The following is an 18,323-nucleotide window of genomic DNA, read 5'->3' on the forward strand; positions in this document are numbered from 1 at the left end:
AACGTGTCGCGGGAAATAGGAGCTCGAAAATTCGCACGCGACTCCACGTGTTCCTTACCGGCATGTTCTATCACGCGTTCGAACTTTCGTCACACGAAAAATAGATATTTTACTCGTCGAGTGTCATTCGAAGCACGATTCGTTTTTCATGACACTTCGATGACATTGAAATTAGCTGAATTGTACCTTGTCCTGGAGTTTTTATAAATTTTTACATAACACTACGCACTGATCGTGTCACGGTATTGATTGAACGTTGGTTCTTTTTTTATTGATTCGCTTACCTTTGACAATCTAACTATAGTAAAAGTATGCTACTAGTAACTTTGAACTATTTATAATTCTGAATTAAATATAGAAATCGATAAAAGATGTATTGAATGAGTTTTAACACGTGTACATGTTAATTACGAACTATCACTTAATAGCAGAGGTCGTGAAGCACTCATAAAACACACCATAAAACTTCGATAATAATTCGGTCGATAAATATCGTTACCGGTAACGAAGCACTCGATTAAAATAATAAACAATTTGCAGTACCTGGTGCAGGAGCAGCGAGGAATGCTTGATTGGTGGCGACGAGCAATGAGACCAGCACGAACAAGGACCACGCGAGCACGATCATCCTGGATCACTGAGAGATCAAGCTTTCGGGAAAACTGAGTGGACCGCTCCGGCACGACGATGGTTTCGCGCACCTGGTTTCCGGTACACGTATACGGTACAGTTAGTAGGCTGTGTGTTCGCGAGCGTCTCTTTAATTGATCTATCTATTCGAAACACGTTTAACGGGGCCGTCAGGCTCGGACTCGGTTTAGCCGACTTCTCCGACCAGTTAGCCAGCAGTGAACTGTTCGTGTTCCTGCCTTGGGCATCGTAATATACATAAAGTCGCCAGATAAGCCGTGGCTGATACCCCACCACGAGCTGCACCGTCCCACGACGCTCTGTGTTTCCTCGCTCGCTCGCTCGCTCGTTCTCGATAGAGGAACTCGAAATCCTCTTCTTCTTCTCGAGACCTCTGTCGCACTGCCAACTCCTCCGCGTCCCTCTACACGTGTTCCCGTGGCGCCGATTGCTACCCGGTCTCTGCAAAAACTTATCTGTATATTCCTATTGATATTGGTAAGTCAAGCTTCGGAGAAATGGCGAAAATCCTCGAAACCTATTTAAAAACGCGTCGATTATGATTTTCACTTAATCAACTCCTAACGAGAATATTGGTTAATCGGCCACAAACACCGGATGGTTTTATCTAATTCTCGGTATATCTTTAATTATTGTTCTTGTCGGTTTATTTTTAATTATTCTTATCTCTTGAGTGGCTACATAAAAAGATATGTGCTCATTACTTATTAAATGAATTATTAAAGTTGTAAGTGCATTTGTAATATTCTCAGGTCAGCAGATTAATAGATCTCCTACAGAGGTTCTAAAATGTTCCACATCTAAATATCCTACACCTAAATGTCCTACTCTTAAATGTCCTACACCTAAATATACTACACCTAACTGTCCTACACCTATCTGTCCTACTTTCATATGTCCTACACCTAACTGTCCTACTCTCACATGTCCTACATCTAAATGTCCTACTCCTAAATATCCTACACCTAAGTATCCTACATCTAAATGTCCTACACTTAACTGTCCTACTCTTAAATATCCTACACCTAAGTATCCTACACCTAAGTATCCTACATCTAAATGCCCTACACTTAACTGTCCTACTCTTAAATATCCTACACCTAAGTATCCTACACCTAAGTATCCTACATCTAAATGTCCTACACTTAACTGTTCTACTCTTAAATATCCTACACCTAAGTATCCTACTTCTAAATGTCCTACACTTAACTGTCCTACTCTTAAATATCCTACACCTAAGTATCCTACACCTAAGTATCCTACATCTAAATGTCCTACACTTAACTGTCCTACTCTTAAATGTCCTACACCTAAGTATCCTACATCTAAATGTCCTACACTTAACTGTCCTACACCTAAATGCCCCTAGATTCTACCCCCAGATGCCATACTGATACATCCCTGTATTCGAATTATCCTGCATTTTATTTACTCGAAACCGCAAATGTCTCCAGATCCGAATAATCCTGTGCATATTAGGTAGCTTGTTATGCTAATCTCTTAGCCTACACATCGAGTGTTCAGGGTTCAAAAAGACAAATAAAAGTGGCCGCACGTGGTCCTCACAATGAACATTAGGTTTACCGAGTCATTCGATTGTGTAATTCTTGGCACATTGTACCGCCTCTCTTCCGTGTCACACATCGAAATATCCCTGTGTGCATTAAAAAGCATTACTTCCTCCGTTCTTATCTAGAGACAATTTAAATATCTCGAGTTAAGGATTAACGACACAGGTTCGCGTGCACCGGCTTTACACGATTTCTTTTTTGCGCCCAATTGTTCGTGAGTCACGAACGATCTAAAATTTCTTGTTGAATGTCAAGGACCGGCATTTTACGTAATATCGCATTGTGAAGGATACAGAAGCACGAGAACAATCGATCGTGAAGGGGAACGAACAAAAAATCGTTTCGATTCGAATTGTTTTCGTAGTGATACGAGATGAGGAAAACGACGATTTTTCCGTGTCGTAGTTTTGTATCTATTGGCTGGATGTTCGTTCGTAATTGGCATGTAATGAAACAGTTCGATAGAATTAATTGTACCGACGCAGTTTTCATTGCGTTCCAGCTAAATTTTACTTCGTCATCAACCTGTTTACTCGTTCCCCGAACTTCGAGGATCTACCTTTGGCTACACCTTTTTTTCCTCTTCCTGACTCATGCATTTTCTCTCCAATGGTTGTATTATTTACACGAATAATTTTACATTTCCTAGAACATTCCTTATACATTCATCTTGCATCGCGCTGTATAATCATCGATGCCTCATAGCATTCAATTACTGTACCACGAAGTGACTGCTCACCATAAGAAACCCTGGTCACAGATATGGAGATCAAGAGATACAAGGATCTAGCAATCCAGAAATATCTTGATACAACAGACACATGTTTCGTTTTTCGCAATACGAAGATATCTCTGTATCTATTAATTCGATTCAAATTAAAGTTATTTGTATCGTGCCAAGTTTCTTCCAATCGAAATAATCGCAAAGTGTCAAACTCGACAATTTTTGCAGCTTTTCAGTCACGCTTCCATGACGATTAAATCTAAATGTCATCGCACGTCGAGCAGCAAACGAGTCGCATTACCATAATCCCATCACGGGCGTAGATTATGGTCGCGTTCGTATCCCATTAATTCCACGTTAAATATTTTCGCTGGGAACTCGGCCTTCCGGGACTTAACTGTTTACGGGTCCAAGAGTGTCTCCTAAATGCCAGTCAAATCTTAGAGTACCCCTGACATTTGCGAATTCTAGGAAAACATTCTCTGACATTATTGTATCAAACGAAAATTCTGCATTTTAATTAACGGAGTTACTTTCGTAACCTTGTTCGGATGATCCTCATAACTTCATGAAAGATTTCAAATTTTTCATTCAACCACGTGCTTGCGTTACACCATCAAAGTAATTATTTATACTGAGTCATTATCTGCTTGCTGATAGTATTCATTTACCTTGCTCATCGACGATGAAACAATATATCTACGGTAAACAATGTGTTCGATTTGCTTAAACAATCTTTTAGCTTGCAGAGGATTTGGATGCGAAACGCATTCAAACGAAAGATATCAAAGGTGCGATTCGTAATAAATATAATAGGGCTGATACAGTAGGCTGCAGGATCATTTTGACGCATTAAAGCATCATTCTATATGTATATTTTCTCTCTGCAGGTCAAAAATGATGCATTATTTCTGATTGTCAAAATGACTCGTCTAAGATGAAGATGATGAAGATGATAGAGATTATGGAGATGATGAAGATGATGGAGATGATGAAGAATTAAGATGATAAGGATGATGAAGGATTTAGATGATGAAGGTGATGAAGAATTAAGATGATAAGGATGATGAAGGATTTAGATGATGAAGATGATGAAGAATTAAGATGATGAAGATGATGTAGATGATGAAAGTGATGAAAATAATGAAGATGATGAAAGTAATGAAAATGATAAAAATGATGAAGATAATGAAAGTAATGAAAATGATAAAAATGATGAAGATGATGAAGATGATGGAGACGATGAAAGTGATGAAGATGATGAAGAATTAAGATGATAAGGATGATGAAGGATTTAGATGGTGAAGATGATGAAAGCGATGAAAATAATGAAGATGATGAAAGTAATGAAAATGATAAAAATGATGAAGATGATGAAGATGATGGAGACGATGAAAGTGATGAAGATGATGAAGAATTAAGATGATAAGGATGATGGAGGATTTAGATGATGAAGATGATCTAGATGATAAAAGTAATGAAAATGATGAAAATGATGAAAGTAATGAAATTGATAAAGATAATAAAGATAATGAAGATGAAGAATTGAGACGTAAATGATCAACTATTAATAACGACGAAGCCGAACCTAAAAATAACAAGTAATTTACTATTTTCAGATAGAACTATTTCCCGAGTTGAAAGTTTGAAGACCGCTTCAGCATTCGCATCCAGCTGATCTACTGGGTGAGTTCTTTTCTTCCTAGCTTCTGAATGACGAGGTTCTTTCATAATTTTCCCTTTACTAGGTATTACACGAGTGTCACGCGTTGAGGCTAACTTATGTGATACTTGACACACTGGTACCGGCGATAACGAGCCACCTGGAACGAGACTAACGAGCATCTCACATTTCGTACGATGTATTCTGCCGTTACTGACATAATACGCGATGCTTTCGTGTCAGATGAGTCACCTCGCCGATATTGTCTGCATCACGAGGATCCTCCCGCGCAGAAATCAACCTCCAATTATTACAGCCCGATTAGATCTCAATGATCCGTATCTGCTACCCGAATCAAGGTAACCATCGTGGAATCATTTAGAAATTAAAGTTCTAATCCTATCGAAAGATAAATTTCGAATACAAATTTCCTTTATTTCCAGCGCCTCGACATGTTACATCGCCAGGAACAAAAGGATTCGATATTATTTAAATACGACTTCACGATGAACAGTTGAAATGCCCAGCTCGTACAATTCATTTGCATTTAGAGCTCACCAGAAACGCCAGAAATATCCTGTTTACGGTAAATCCTAGTCACGGCTGCGTTGCAGAATAATGCATTAAATTTTTACGTTTTGTTTGCCCAGACATATTTGGTTACGTCGAGAAGATGCTTTATGTCGTGCTCGTATCTCGACGACATGGTGCTCCTTGTCACATTGACTTGTGCTCGTTGGACCGTACATTTCAATCCCGCTTCACACAACGTTTTCTCATGCTAATTTCAACGGCAGGCGATTTTCATCTCGCACAATGCTCACGTACGACGTCTGAATCAGTTGTTTGCGGCTCACAATACGATGCATCCCTGTTTTCCACTTTACGCGTTTGATTAACAGTAAGTAGCTGTCGAATTAATTGTGATGTAAACAGCAATTATTCCTTGTGATGTATTGTTTTTATGTTTAACTTTGACTTTGTTATGTTTGTTATGACTTTGTTACGACTTTGACATTGGGTACTTTATAATTTCTTAAAATTCTGAGTGACTACATATTCACTAAGTGAATGTATATTCTAAGTATTGCTCTTTCTTATTTCAGATATCTGAATTCTGCGACACTAGCCCACAACCTGATAAAGCTTCGAAAACGAGATCTTCCACGTCTCACCATCAGACAATTCAATTCGATTTCTTCGTCCGATGCATACTGATGTTTACCAGCGTGTTTGCAATCCGTTCCACGGCTCCATTGTGTTTCTTTAATTTTATTATTAAGTTTCACATCACGCTCGAGCACATTGCACATGCGAAATGAAAATAGACACATCGCGCCTCTGTTACCCACGGCCTTCGTTGCATATTTGCTTACAAGGTGCGTCTTAAAAGCACTGTAAACACCGAGTAGTCTATCTACTCGGTGATTACGTATCCCATTTACCTCGCACTAAAAATCGAAAATCGTGCCCTGTCCAGCAAACGTTATACCCTTGTAATTCGTATCTGGAACGGTGGTTGAATTAATAATACGGTTCGACCTAACAATAAACCGTATAGATTGAACCATCGACCTAATTCGTAGGACAAAAAATAATTTATGACGAATAAAAAAAGCCCTTGGTTATTTGGAACTTGCACTTTGACGTAACTCGAATTTTTTGTCCTAAGTTTCTGTAAATAGTCTCCAGTGTCCTTTAAAAGTTACTGGAGTCAACTATGAAATGTTCACAGCGTTACTAAAACCGAAATGTTCGATCACAGCGTTAATGAAAATTGATCGATCCGCTCCTCGACGAGAGAACAAATGTAAATGGATTTAGTGTGTTCAGCTCGAAGATGTATCCACGTAGAACATCCGCTAGATTACGGAACAAAAGTTTGTATATTAAGTGAGTTATATTTAGCTGCATCGATGTTTTGAAAAATATAAAGAAGCGCACGAGACGATAATGCCAAGCGACGATATTAAATTTAATGTAGCCATCGCTCACGCTGTGAGAACTCGTTTGCAAATTAATGCAACGACGACGACAGCGACAAGAATACGCGTTGGGACGTTCTGATCGCTCGATTATTATCTCCAGTCGCAGCGGGTGAAAGAAAAATTGCCTAATTAACGCTTCTTCGTGGCGAGATAATAGCGTTACGGCAACAGTCGTGTAACTAGAATTCTATGAAGCGGGCCAGGTACTTCAGCTTTGCCAATACTCTTTTCCCTCCGGATCAGTGGTATAAGCTTTTGAAAATTTAGGAATTTAGAAATTTATAACTTTGAGAATAAAAATTTGTATTTTTCCAAATTTATAATTTTTTAAATTTCTAATGTGAGATACGCTGCGTCCTACGTCCTTCGTACCAATGTGCACAAACAAAGACTTTCTCCTGTGACGACGTGAACCTCCTTTTCTTTTTTCCATGACATAATCGTCAAGCAATACTTACAGTTTATTGCAGTTTTCGAATGTAACGCTTATTCAACTCGATAGAATATGAATCAACTTACCTTCGAACAGTTTTTGCCGTTAAATAATTTGTGTTAACGGTAACGCATATTATAACGTGTTTCGATAAACGCGTTGACCGCATTGGACCGTAATTGGTCACAGTTTCTAAGTTACTGCTGTTTATTTGCGTGTAATGTGATTATTTTGTGGCGGCGTGACTCGATTCCTCGTTCACAATTTTTTATCTGGGTTGTACGATAAAATAAAGAAACAAGAGGGTGTTCGACGCCTTTCACGCGCGTAAACATCGGAAAATATTAAGACGATAAGTTTCTAAATTCAGAAAATGAAAAATGTTAACAAATGTAATTGACCTGCGATATTTATCGAGAGTTGTTTCTAGAAAGGCAACGTGAAAGTGTTGACCTAATTAGAACTTTTATCTGGAGTAATTCGAGTTGCTTTACTAATAGCTTTAATTCCGCAGATATTATCAAAGAATTTAGAAATTTAGGAATATGAAAGTTTTGAAATTTTTGCGTTGTTCAGTGTAGAGATAATTTAAATTATAATTATGCGATGAGCAAAATACGAAATGTTATTGAATGATTTATATTTGACTCGCGAGGGGCAATGATCCAAGAGTTGAAATTCTTGTTGCGTTGGCAATGTTCAGTGCTCTCGTCGCAAAACTGATCGTTCTATGCGATAGATAAAACAGTAAGGGTAGGTTTCTCTTAATCGATACTAATTATTGATATCTCCATTGAGTAACCCAAATGCGCATATGTTCTAGATACTTTATCAAATTAATAACGACGAAGCCGAACCTAAAAATAACAAAATGTTCAAAATAAATTCAGTAATCCATCAAATTCTGTCACACGAGCACTCATATTCGACCACTTTTATCATCACGTATGGTGTAAAGGCAATCGATACCTATTTGTCCACTTTGCGAATGTAGATAAAGGTTGTAATATAACTTCATGCTGTTTTTCGCGATAATCTCGTTATAATTCGGTAAAACATGCCGCTCGATAAGAAATTCACCGAGATATCATTATTTTATCATGTTATTATTGAAAGTACACAATCTTTGAACATTTTGAAAGGACAAAATCTTTATCTACCGGCAATGCTGAAGTTTGATTATGTTCAAAATTAATTACTCTGAACACCGAACAGTTAGTCACTTGCACGTACAATAAAATGATTAAATATATCTTGGTCTATCTTTTATTATAACCTCGAAGCCATTATCGCGATCCATTTACCATTGAACGATCGCTTGTATATCATAATAAAACAAACTTATGTTTTCTGTAGCATTACCAAGTCATGCAGCTATTATTAACCCTTCAGATAATAATATCGTAAACAGGAACCGGCTAATCGAAGAACCAAGATGGATGGACTGATTGCAATCGTCAGTTGTTATTAATATAACAATCGTTTTGTATTAAACGTGACATAACAATCGCGTAGTCGTACGTTACAAGTGTCAATTCGTTACTTCATTCGACTATAGTTTATACATCTTCTGTTTGAATAAATATGACGAAACGAAGCTTTGACGATAGCGATCCTTCTTCGAATTTTATTTTCGGAGGAAATAATTAGAATGTATCGTATTACGCAATATAAATTAGTATTATGTCGATACGATCTTCAGGCACACTTATCGACTTTAATAATTAGACGTTATTGCGTTGTAAAATAATGCCATAGATTATTGGTAAGTGGTTTTATATAATAAGTTATCGCACTCCAACTATAATTCAAATACCGTGTCCGATATTTCAGATTTATATGTATATTTTTGGATGTAGAAATTATATCTACAGATCTAAAGATACAGATAGGTTAGAATATATAGGTCGATGGGAAAGTACGTATTTAAGAATTTAGATATATAAATCTTCACATGTATACACTCATTATAAAGATGTATATCATTCAGCAAACATCCAAAATAATCAGCAATTAGTCCACATTATATGTAGCTGTTAAATATCTGCCGATGATCTCGAGTTCCGCAGAGATACTATCAAGGCACGAACTGAGGTCATCTACATGTTACAATAAACGTGCTTTCTATTTTTAACTCCATTTAATGCTCTTGTGATAAGCCGCTCCCGTGGAGGTACACAGACAGTCGATTACTCTTGATGCTTTTCCTCTTTTCTAACGCGCGTAACGCACTCGATTTAATCGTTGTGTCGCGAAATCTTGATGTCCATACGTTAACTATAATTCGCACGTCATCTGACGGAAGTTCCCAACTTGTCATATTTTCACGCACCGATTTACACAAAAATTCGTTAATTGTTAGCAGGGGTCCTAAAACCGAACATTGACTAAGGCGTTTTTTCCGATGATGCAGATAAACACGTCTCACCTGGAGTCTTGACATCATTGTTCCTTGAAAAATAAATTCTCGTGCGCATTACTTTTGTACCTGTTACCCTTTCCTTGACGTCATTACTGCTACTGCGTTAATTATATTTCATATCGACAGTTTACACGCTTAATTTGCATTGAAATTATACTCTTTACCGTAAAGCAGTGAATTAACGTATATTTCTTCTTTTTTAGCATCTGAAACGTGTCCTATAATTTGCTACCATTTATGATTTCAAATAAGGAATCTGCTCGTAGGTCTTAATCAATAATTAGTATGTACGCATCTTCCTGAACCTTGAATGACGTAACGCATACTTTGTGTGAATTAATTATGCAAGATAAGAATCGCTGTGTACGTATTTGGAGACAGGTATAATAAAATGTTTCATTCGACGTACGATAAAAGCAATTAACGGGAGTATTAAATCCTAACCTTTCGAAGACAGCTCTGTGGCTCTCATATCTTTGATATAGTCTTGATTGGTCAACTAATCGAGAAGCAAATAAATATGCACCTTTGAAACGGTGTTTTGGTTTCGAACTCATTGCACCCTCGTATTATCATAGTCTGAATAGGTCCATCTACCGGATGGTTTATGGAACTAAAACTCCTGGTAACAGGAGCGCAGAAAAGTGGAGAAGGTATTCGAGGAGGTCAACTGTGCGACAAGGGTAGACATATTATGTGACAAGGATAGACATATTTCAATATGGCGTATCACTTATGCTCATTTCTATGAAAAACTTGCTTTGCGCATCCTGACTAACTTCAGTAAATTCTCTTCCACCTAGAGTTGTCTTACTATATGTTCATTATATTTAATCAAAATCAACAGTAAGAAGAGAACTAACTACTCAGTTTATGTAATTAATCCTGTACTCTTATAATTGTGTATTAAATTAAAGAGTGTTGCCTCTTTGTGATTTAACATTAACCTTAGATCCGTTTCCATTGTAAGCGAATTATTTTTGTAAATTCACATTTCGATTTTGGAAATACATTGCAGTTTACCATCTTATAACATTACCAATGGAAAAATTGGTAATAAACGAAATTTTGTCTTGTTCTGCAAGTTTTAAGCGTTTAATCGAATGTTAATGTTTACACGTAGAATTAATGCTTATGTGACCGCACGAAAATAATTCTATTTTCAAATACTGACAAAATTTATTGAAATTCTGACAAAGTTTCCGAGAAAAAACACATTGTCAGGTTTCAACGCTGCACGATGGATTCCATTCCAAGAACGCACGAAGGTTTGTTGTTATTCAATTCTGTGGGCTCGAATTATACATTGTATTATTTTAATACTATTTATAGTTTCAACTATTTGTTTAATTTTACTACACATTCTTAAAAGTTTATATCCTACTATCTTGATACAAAGTGTTTGTTGCTAAAATAAAAAGTACTCAGGTGGTTAAATATTTGATTAGTTGACCACTTGTACTTTTGTGTTAACTTACCTTAATACTTTTTAGATATTGAAGCACAAATAAGAGAGATTCAATCAAAGAAAAAAGAGATTCAAAATACGTCAACAGAGAAAGAGCAAGTAGGGCTAGGAAAAACTGGTTTCTATGACCAAGACATTTACGATGGAAGTAATAACAAATACGAAGGCTATGTCACTTCGATTGCTGCTAATGATGAAATTGAGGTAATTTTATTTTTCATATCTTCATATTTCATTTTGGTGTGTTTATGTAACATTCAACATATTAATCTTTTTAAGGATGAAGATTATGAACCAACTACTTTTAGTACTAATAAAAGGCCTGGTTATAATGCACCAGCTGCATTACTCAATGATGTTGCACAGGTAGAACACCATTGTCATTTATAATATTTATAATAATGTTAACAGTGGTAATAATACTAACATTTCATATTATTTAGAGTGAAAAGGATTATGATCCATTCGCGGACAGAAGACGACCTACAATAGCAGATAGGGAAGATGAATACAGACAAAAGAGGCGGCGAATGATTATATCACCTGAGCGTGTTGATCCTTTTGCAGAAGGTTGGTATTTTTTTGTTATGTTAAATCATATGAGAATAAAACAGGTAATTAGATATTAAGTGTGTTTATGTATTATTATCTTTGTTCATATTTTGAAGCAATGTAATAGAGTATAATAGTTACACCTTTTTTTTTATGGTCTAAAGTTTTTTTCATATTTAGTCAGCAAGTTTTTCATGCTTGTATTAAAATATTTAAAAATATTTTGCAAAATTTATTGGAATCGAATGTTGTGTATAATTACATACTAATTATATTGCAACAAAATATATGCACAATAAAGCTTTTATCACTGCAATATGTGAGGAAATAAACCCACGTTAAATATACAAAATCATAAAGAAAGATTCAACTTAATTTTAATGTGATGAAACTTCGTTTCTAAGTAAAATATACCCTCTCTTTGAGGATCAAAAGTTAGGACATAAAGTTTATCTATTTACTCTATTAAATAATACATATATGGCATATTAAAGTAAAGAAGTAAATTAAGTTGACTTTTTCACATCAAGTTATACAATGACACAAAAAACTAAAGATAATATTAGAAAACCTTAATAGCTGAAAGATAATTTTGATTTATCTTTTATTATTCACATTCAAAATTTTGTTATGGAATGAAAAAAAAACAAAAGAATCTGTATTTTTTATGCAATTTATAAATAGTAATTGAATGATTAATGAATTATTTAACTTTATGTGCAATTAAGAGAATCATTATTTTTCTTATTCTTTGAAGTGATTTTTGAATAAATAATTAAGGTATTATTTCACATATTATGCATTTTATCTTTTATACTTACTTGAATGTGTCATACCATTAGGGTTTCAACATTGAGTCATATAATACTGTGTGCCACTTTGATAAAATTATATGTATGTATAAATAAAAATATTAAGTATGTAAATACTACAGCAAACAAAATTACTTTTAATATCTATACATATGAACTTGATTTTAATATTTAATTTTGAATCAGTACTTATTAATTGACTTAATTTGGTTGCTGTAGTATTATTAACTACAATAACTGAGTGGAAAAATATAAAATATTCAATTTTAAGAACAACATCTTCAATTGTTATTTAAATGCTTACAGTAAATTATAAATACTTTTTGTTTGGTAACACCTCAGTTGTTGGTAGTTAATAAATTTAATATTTTTTCATGCTCAGATTGTGGAAGCATTGTGAAATATATAAGAACTGGGTTGAATGGAAAGAGTGAATGTGATTCTTTCAAATACATACTAATGTATACATTTTTTTCCAATCTTAGTGACGGTCTGCACGTTTGGAATCATCTGCTTACCGAGGATACTTTGTCGAAGGTTAAGCGAGATTGAATTGTCACAGCATTACAGTCACATCCTATAAATGATACAATGAGATATATTCATATCAAATTGTAATTTTATATATGTGTTCTCGGATTTTCTTGTTAACGTAGCTTCTTTTATTTTGTTTTTTAATTATTTACGTAATATATCCTATGTCATCAAATTCTCATTGTATCATACATTTTTCGTGAGAACGTAAATATTGAAAATTAGAATGAGTGGATGGTGTGCAAATATTATTAATAACAAGAATGAGTTGATTTTTAGATGGCTAAAGTATTTTTCGATGTGGAAGACTTGAGCAGGACAGTGCTTCCTATGGCACCAAATTTTCACGTACGTATGCTACATGCAATCTGCTGTTGCAGCTCTCTCAAATCCGTTGTGTAAATAAATATATATCCTGTTGTTTATGATTTACATTATCTTTATAAAACTTTTATCATTTGACTTGATGGTATATGCAACGTGGAAATGAGAGTGAATTCAGTAGTTTACTTAGGATATACTTGTATATTCTAAGGGCATTTTAATAATAAATATTATAATAAAATGACTAGGTATGTTCAGAAGTTTTTGAAAGTTTAAGCATTCTTTGATCAAGGAACTAATGGTTGCGCTTTGCGTGACTTTTGATTCCTGATTACAGGTGGTAAGACGCCAGACATCGGTTCTAGGACGTATACTGAGATTATGCGAGAACAATTGTTGAAAGGAGAAGAAACCGAGGTATGTAACCTCGAGTTTTCCTTTGTTTTTCTTATTCATTTTCGAATAAGATAATCTCTATTTTTCTATTTCTTTGCAGTTACGTAAGAAACTAGCAGAAAAAGCCAAAGAGGGAACTTTAAAGGCAAATGGTGAACCTAAACCTGCACCTAAGAAAAGGGGTCGTTGGGATCAAACAGATGATGCTCCAACACCTAAGAAACCATCTGGTACTGCTATAGCGCCAACATCTTGGGATAATGCAGATGTAAGTAAATAAACTTAAGATTATTTGTAAGTCTGGAAAAATTTACATGGTTTTATATTTAAAATATTATTAGGTAACGCCAGCTGCAATCAGATGGGATGAAACACCTGGTCACGGTAAAGGTGGAGAAACTCCTGGTGCAACGCCAGGCGTAAGTACACGAATGTGGGATGCTACTCCAGGGCATGCGACACCTGGTGCAGCTACTCCTGGTAGAGAAACTCCATCTCATGAAAAAACTGTTTCAAGCCGTAGAAATCGATGGGACGAGACGCCAAAAACTGAGCGTGGTATGTTTATTTAATTTTAAGACATAATAATAATAAATTTTATATCAAATATTTTACATCAATGTTATAAAAAAATAGAAACACCGGGTCACAGTAGTGGCTGGGCAGAGACTCCGAGGACAGATCGAGTCGCGGGAGATTTAATCCAAGAAACACCAACACCGTCTGCCAGCAAGCGTCGAAGTCGATGGGACGAAACTCCTTCGAATCAAACACCTGGTTCTATGACGCCGCAGACGCCAGCAACTCCTCTTACAACACCTCACCAAACTTCTATTTTAACACCTAGTGGAGTGACACCAACTGGACCTAAAGCCATGGGATTGGCTACCCCAACACCTGGACACCTGATGTCAATGACACCAGAACAACTCCAAGCGTATCGTTGGGAAAGAGAAATAGACGAAAGGAATAGACCACTTTCAGACGACGAATTAGATGCTTTGTTCCCACCTGGATACAAAGTTCTACAACCGCCTGCTGGTAAACAAAAATATAGATGTGCCTTACAATTGTAGCTATTCATGTTTTTAACTGTTATTCAAATGAATATTTCTTCATCACAGGATATATTCCAATTCGTACACCTGCAAGAAAACTTACTGCTACGCCTACACCGATAGCGGGCACACCACAAGGATTTTTCATTCAGACCGAGGACAAAACCGCGAAATTCGTGGATAATCAACCTAAAGGAAATTTACCTTTCATGAAACCAGAAGACGCACAATATTTTGATAAATTATTAGTTGACGTTGACGAAGAGACACTCAGTCCTGAAGAACAAAAGGAGAGGAAAATTATGAAGTTATTGTTAAAAATTAAAAACGGTACACCGCCGATGAGGAAAGCTGCTTTAAGACAAATAACTGACAAGGCAAGAGAATTTGGCGCGGGTCCGTTATTTAACCAGATACTTCCTCTCCTTATGTCTCCTACGTTGGAGGATCAAGAACGTCATCTTTTAGTGAAAGTTATTGATCGTATTCTTTACAAATTAGATGATTTGGTGCGACCTTATGTACATAAGGTGAGTTTACGAATTGTTATATAATATTTTAACTGTCATCTTCTCATATTAATATATTTAAAAATATAATTTATGTTGCAGATTCTAGTCGTCATCGAACCTTTACTCATTGACGAGGATTACTATGCTCGTGTAGAGGGTAGAGAAATTATTTCTAATTTAGCGAAGGCGGCAGGTTTAGCGACGATGATCTCCACAATGAGACCAGATATCGATAATATTGATGAATACGTGCGTAACACAACTGCGAGAGCGTTTGCTGTAGTTGCTTCAGCGTTGGGAATTCCTTCTTTACTTCCGTTCTTAAAAGCCGTGTGTCGCAGCAAAAAATCGTGGCAGGCTCGTCACACTGGTATAAAAATTGTACAACAAATTGCTATCCTTATGGGATGCGCTATATTACCACATTTGAAGAGTTTAGTTGAAATTATTGAACATGGTAAATAAAATATTAAAAATCAATCTATAATGACAATAATAAATGGTTCGTGTAAGTAACAAATATAAAATATTATCTTCCAGGTCTAGTCGACGAGCAACAAAAAGTTCGTACCATCACCGCTTTGGCAATTGCTGCTTTAGCCGAAGCGGCAACGCCATATGGTATTGAAAGTTTTGATTCTGTTTTGAAACCACTGTGGAAAGGTATCCGTACTCACAGAGGAAAAGGTCTTGCTGCATTCTTGAAGGCTATTGGTTATTTAATTCCTCTTATGGACGCCGAATATGCCAATTATTATACTCGTGAAGTGATGTTGATTCTCATACGTGAATTTCAATCTCCTGATGAAGAAATGAAAAAGATTGTTTTAAAGGTAAGTCTTAATAATAATAGCGATACGAATTATATTGAATATGTAATATATATGTATGTTTTGATAGGTGGTGAAACAATGTTGTGGTACAGATGGTGTAGAAGCGCAATATATCAAAGATGAAATTCTTCCACATTTCTTCAAACACTTCTGGAATCATCGAATGGCTTTAGATCGTAGGAATTACAGACAGGTATGTATGTTATTTACAAATAAATATGTATTTAATAATGTAGATTTCAACTCAAAAAAATTGCAATTTTTTAGCTCGTAGATACAACCGTGGAAATTGCAAATAAAGTTGGTGCATCAGAAATTATAAATCGTGTAGTAGATGACTTGAAAGATGAAAATGAACAATACAGAAAAATGGTTATGGAAACTATTGAAAAAATCATGGGTAATTTAGGAGCTGCTGATGTTGACTCTCGCTTAGAAGAACAGCTTATAGATGGTATTTTATACGCTTTTCAGGAGCAGACGACGGAAGTAAGTAATTGTAATTCTTGTGCTAATTAAATTTATGGATTTGTTTTAATGAATATATTAACTATTACAGGATGTAGTAATGTTGAATGGTTTTGGTACAATAGTAAATACATTAGGAAAGCGAGTGAAGGCATATCTTCCACAAATATGTGGTACAATATTATGGAGATTAAATAACAAATCTGCAAAAGTGAGACAACAAGCTGCTGACTTAATATCAAGAATTGCTGTTGTTATGAAAACGTGTCAAGAGGTAAACTCGATATTGTATTAAATCGATTATATTTAATATTAACAAATTTATTTCTTCTGTTATTATAGGAAAAATTAATGGGCCATTTAGGTGTTGTCCTCTATGAATATTTAGGTGAAGAATATCCGGAAGTACTAGGTAGCATCTTAGGCGCATTAAAAGCTATCGTTAATGTCATAGGAATGACAAAAATGACTCCGCCAATTAAAGACTTGCTGCCACGACTTACTCCTATATTGAAAAACAGACATGAAAAGGTACAAGAAAATTGTATTGACCTCGTAGGTAGAATTGCAGATAGAGGTCCCGAATATGTATCCGCCAGGGAATGGATGAGAATATGTTTCGAATTATTGGAACTACTCAAAGCCCACAAGAAGGCGATTAGAAGAGCTACAGTAAATACATTTGGTTACATCGCGAAGGCAATAGGGTAATTATTAAAGTTTAAAGATCTTATTACATATTACATTTTGATATTTCGTTATATGTTTCAATTCATTTTTCAGACCTCACGATGTATTGGCTACATTGTTGAATAATTTGAAAGTACAAGAACGACAGAATCGTGTATGTACCACGGTAGCTATAGCTATCGTTGCCGAAACTTGCAGTCCATTTACAGTACTTCCGGCGTTAATGAACGAATACAGAGTACCGGAGTTAAACGTACAAAATGGTGTATTAAAATCTCTATCCTTTTTATTCGAATATATTGGTGAAATGGGAAAAGATTACATTTATGCTGTGAGTCCACTATTGGAAGATGCACTCATGGATAGGTAAGTATTTGTCTATGTGAAATTAATTTCTTTTTCTTATGAAATTAAAATTTGTATTCATTCTTTTGCAATAGGGATTTAGTTCATAGACAAACCGCATGTGCTGCGATTAAACACATGGCGTTGGGAGTTTATGGATTTGGATGCGAGGATGCGTTAATACATTTATTGAATCATGTATGGCCAAATGTTTTTGAAACTTCGCCACATTTGGTACAAGCTTTCATGGATGCAGTGGATGGTTTACGTGTCGCTCTTGGACCAATTAAAATACTGCAATATACTTTACAGGTATGCAAGTATATTGTTTGTTATATCAATGTTTCTATTTTAGGATGAAAACTTCGCACTTTGTGTTAACTTGAAAAATTAATTAATAATTATGTTCTTTAATTTACAGGGATTATTTCACCCAGCACGAAAGGTACGAGATGTATATTGGAAAATTTATAATTCTCTTTACATAGGTGGACAAGATGCTCTTGTGGCTGGTTATCCTCGAATTATGAATGATCCAAAGAATCAATATATTAGATATGAATTGGACTATGTTTTGTAATAGAATCAGTAGGTATATGTAAAACATGTGTACCATACATTTATATGATCTTCGTAAAAGTGTCATTGGCTTATTGTTTATAAATAGTTGTGCTATATAACTGTCTGTTACATGATACATAAGATAGACATCTACAATGAACTTTGAAAGTATTTATTTCTTGGACTTCTTTTAACAAGTTATACACAAATTTTTTTATTAGAAATTCATTCTAGACTTACTTAAAAAGAAATATATGTCAGTCCTTATAAATAAAAAGTTTCATATCATAAGCAATATTAAATTTATTACATTTTAAA

General features: G+C 35.2%; 3 protein-coding genes and 2 long non-coding RNA genes across 6 annotated transcripts in view; 3 read left to right on the forward strand and 2 right to left on the reverse strand.

Annotated features, from left to right (window-relative positions):
• The window catches only part of LOC100879597 (uncharacterized), a 25,885-nt gene extending 25,201 nt beyond the window's left edge, over nt 1-684 (reverse strand). Inside the window, exon 1 of the mRNA XM_012286807.2 lies at nt 544-684. Coding sequence (XP_012142197.1) covers nt 544-628 — 85 coding nt within the window. The 5' untranslated portion in view covers nt 629-684. The remainder of the gene's footprint in view (nt 1-543) is intronic.
• LOC143264292 (uncharacterized) lies at nt 544-2,621 on the reverse strand. Its single transcript, XM_076530788.1, has 3 exons — nt 2,516-2,621; nt 2,236-2,343; nt 544-1,092 (listed from the first exon to the last, which is right to left on the reverse strand). The coding sequence occupies exons 2-3, from the start codon at nt 2,323-2,325 to the stop codon at nt 646-648; spliced, it is 537 nt and encodes a 178-aa protein (XP_076386903.1). The 5' UTR covers nt 2,326-2,343; nt 2,516-2,621; the 3' UTR covers nt 544-645.
• LOC105662643 (uncharacterized) lies at nt 2,618-8,282 on the forward strand. The gene is made up of 6 exons (XR_001096182.2): nt 2,618-4,498; nt 4,566-4,632; nt 4,695-4,968; nt 5,053-5,195; nt 5,260-5,510; nt 5,716-8,282. It is a non-coding gene; the product is annotated as an uncharacterized LOC105662643 (long non-coding RNA).
• Nucleotides 8,283-8,481: 199 nt separating this feature from the next.
• LOC143264294 (uncharacterized) lies at nt 8,482-9,509 on the forward strand. Its single transcript, XR_013037911.1, has 2 exons — nt 8,482-8,795; nt 8,864-9,509. It is a non-coding gene; the product is annotated as an uncharacterized LOC143264294 (long non-coding RNA).
• Nucleotides 9,510-10,470: 961 nt separating this feature from the next.
• Nucleotides 10,471-18,296, forward strand: Sf3b1 (splicing factor 3B subunit 1). 2 transcript variants are annotated; one of them, XM_003703979.3, is made up of 18 exons: nt 10,471-10,720; nt 10,946-11,124; nt 11,200-11,286; nt 11,364-11,490; nt 13,480-13,559; nt 13,639-13,806; nt 13,880-14,096; nt 14,175-14,579; nt 14,663-15,126; nt 15,208-15,565; nt 15,649-15,941; nt 16,009-16,134; nt 16,209-16,430; nt 16,501-16,683; nt 16,752-17,116; nt 17,193-17,465; nt 17,540-17,756; nt 17,866-18,296. In XM_003703979.3, the coding sequence occupies exons 1-18, from the start codon at nt 10,693-10,695 to the stop codon at nt 18,022-18,024; spliced, it is 3,951 nt and encodes a 1,316-aa protein (XP_003704027.1). In that variant the 5' UTR covers nt 10,471-10,692; the 3' UTR covers nt 18,025-18,296. The 2 variants fall into 2 exon arrangements, with proteins under 2 accessions (XP_003704027.1, XP_012142200.1); XM_012286810.2 differs by lacking the exons at nt 10,471-10,720; nt 10,946-11,124; nt 11,200-11,286; nt 11,364-11,490 and adding an exon at nt 12,880-13,166.
• The last annotated feature ends 27 nt before the right edge of the window (nt 18,297-18,323 follow it).

This window comes from Megachile rotundata, chromosome 4, assembly GCF_050947335.1.
Source record: "Megachile rotundata isolate GNS110a chromosome 4, iyMegRotu1, whole genome shotgun sequence".
Classification (NCBI taxonomy): Eukaryota; Metazoa; Arthropoda; class Insecta; order Hymenoptera; family Megachilidae; genus Megachile; species Megachile rotundata.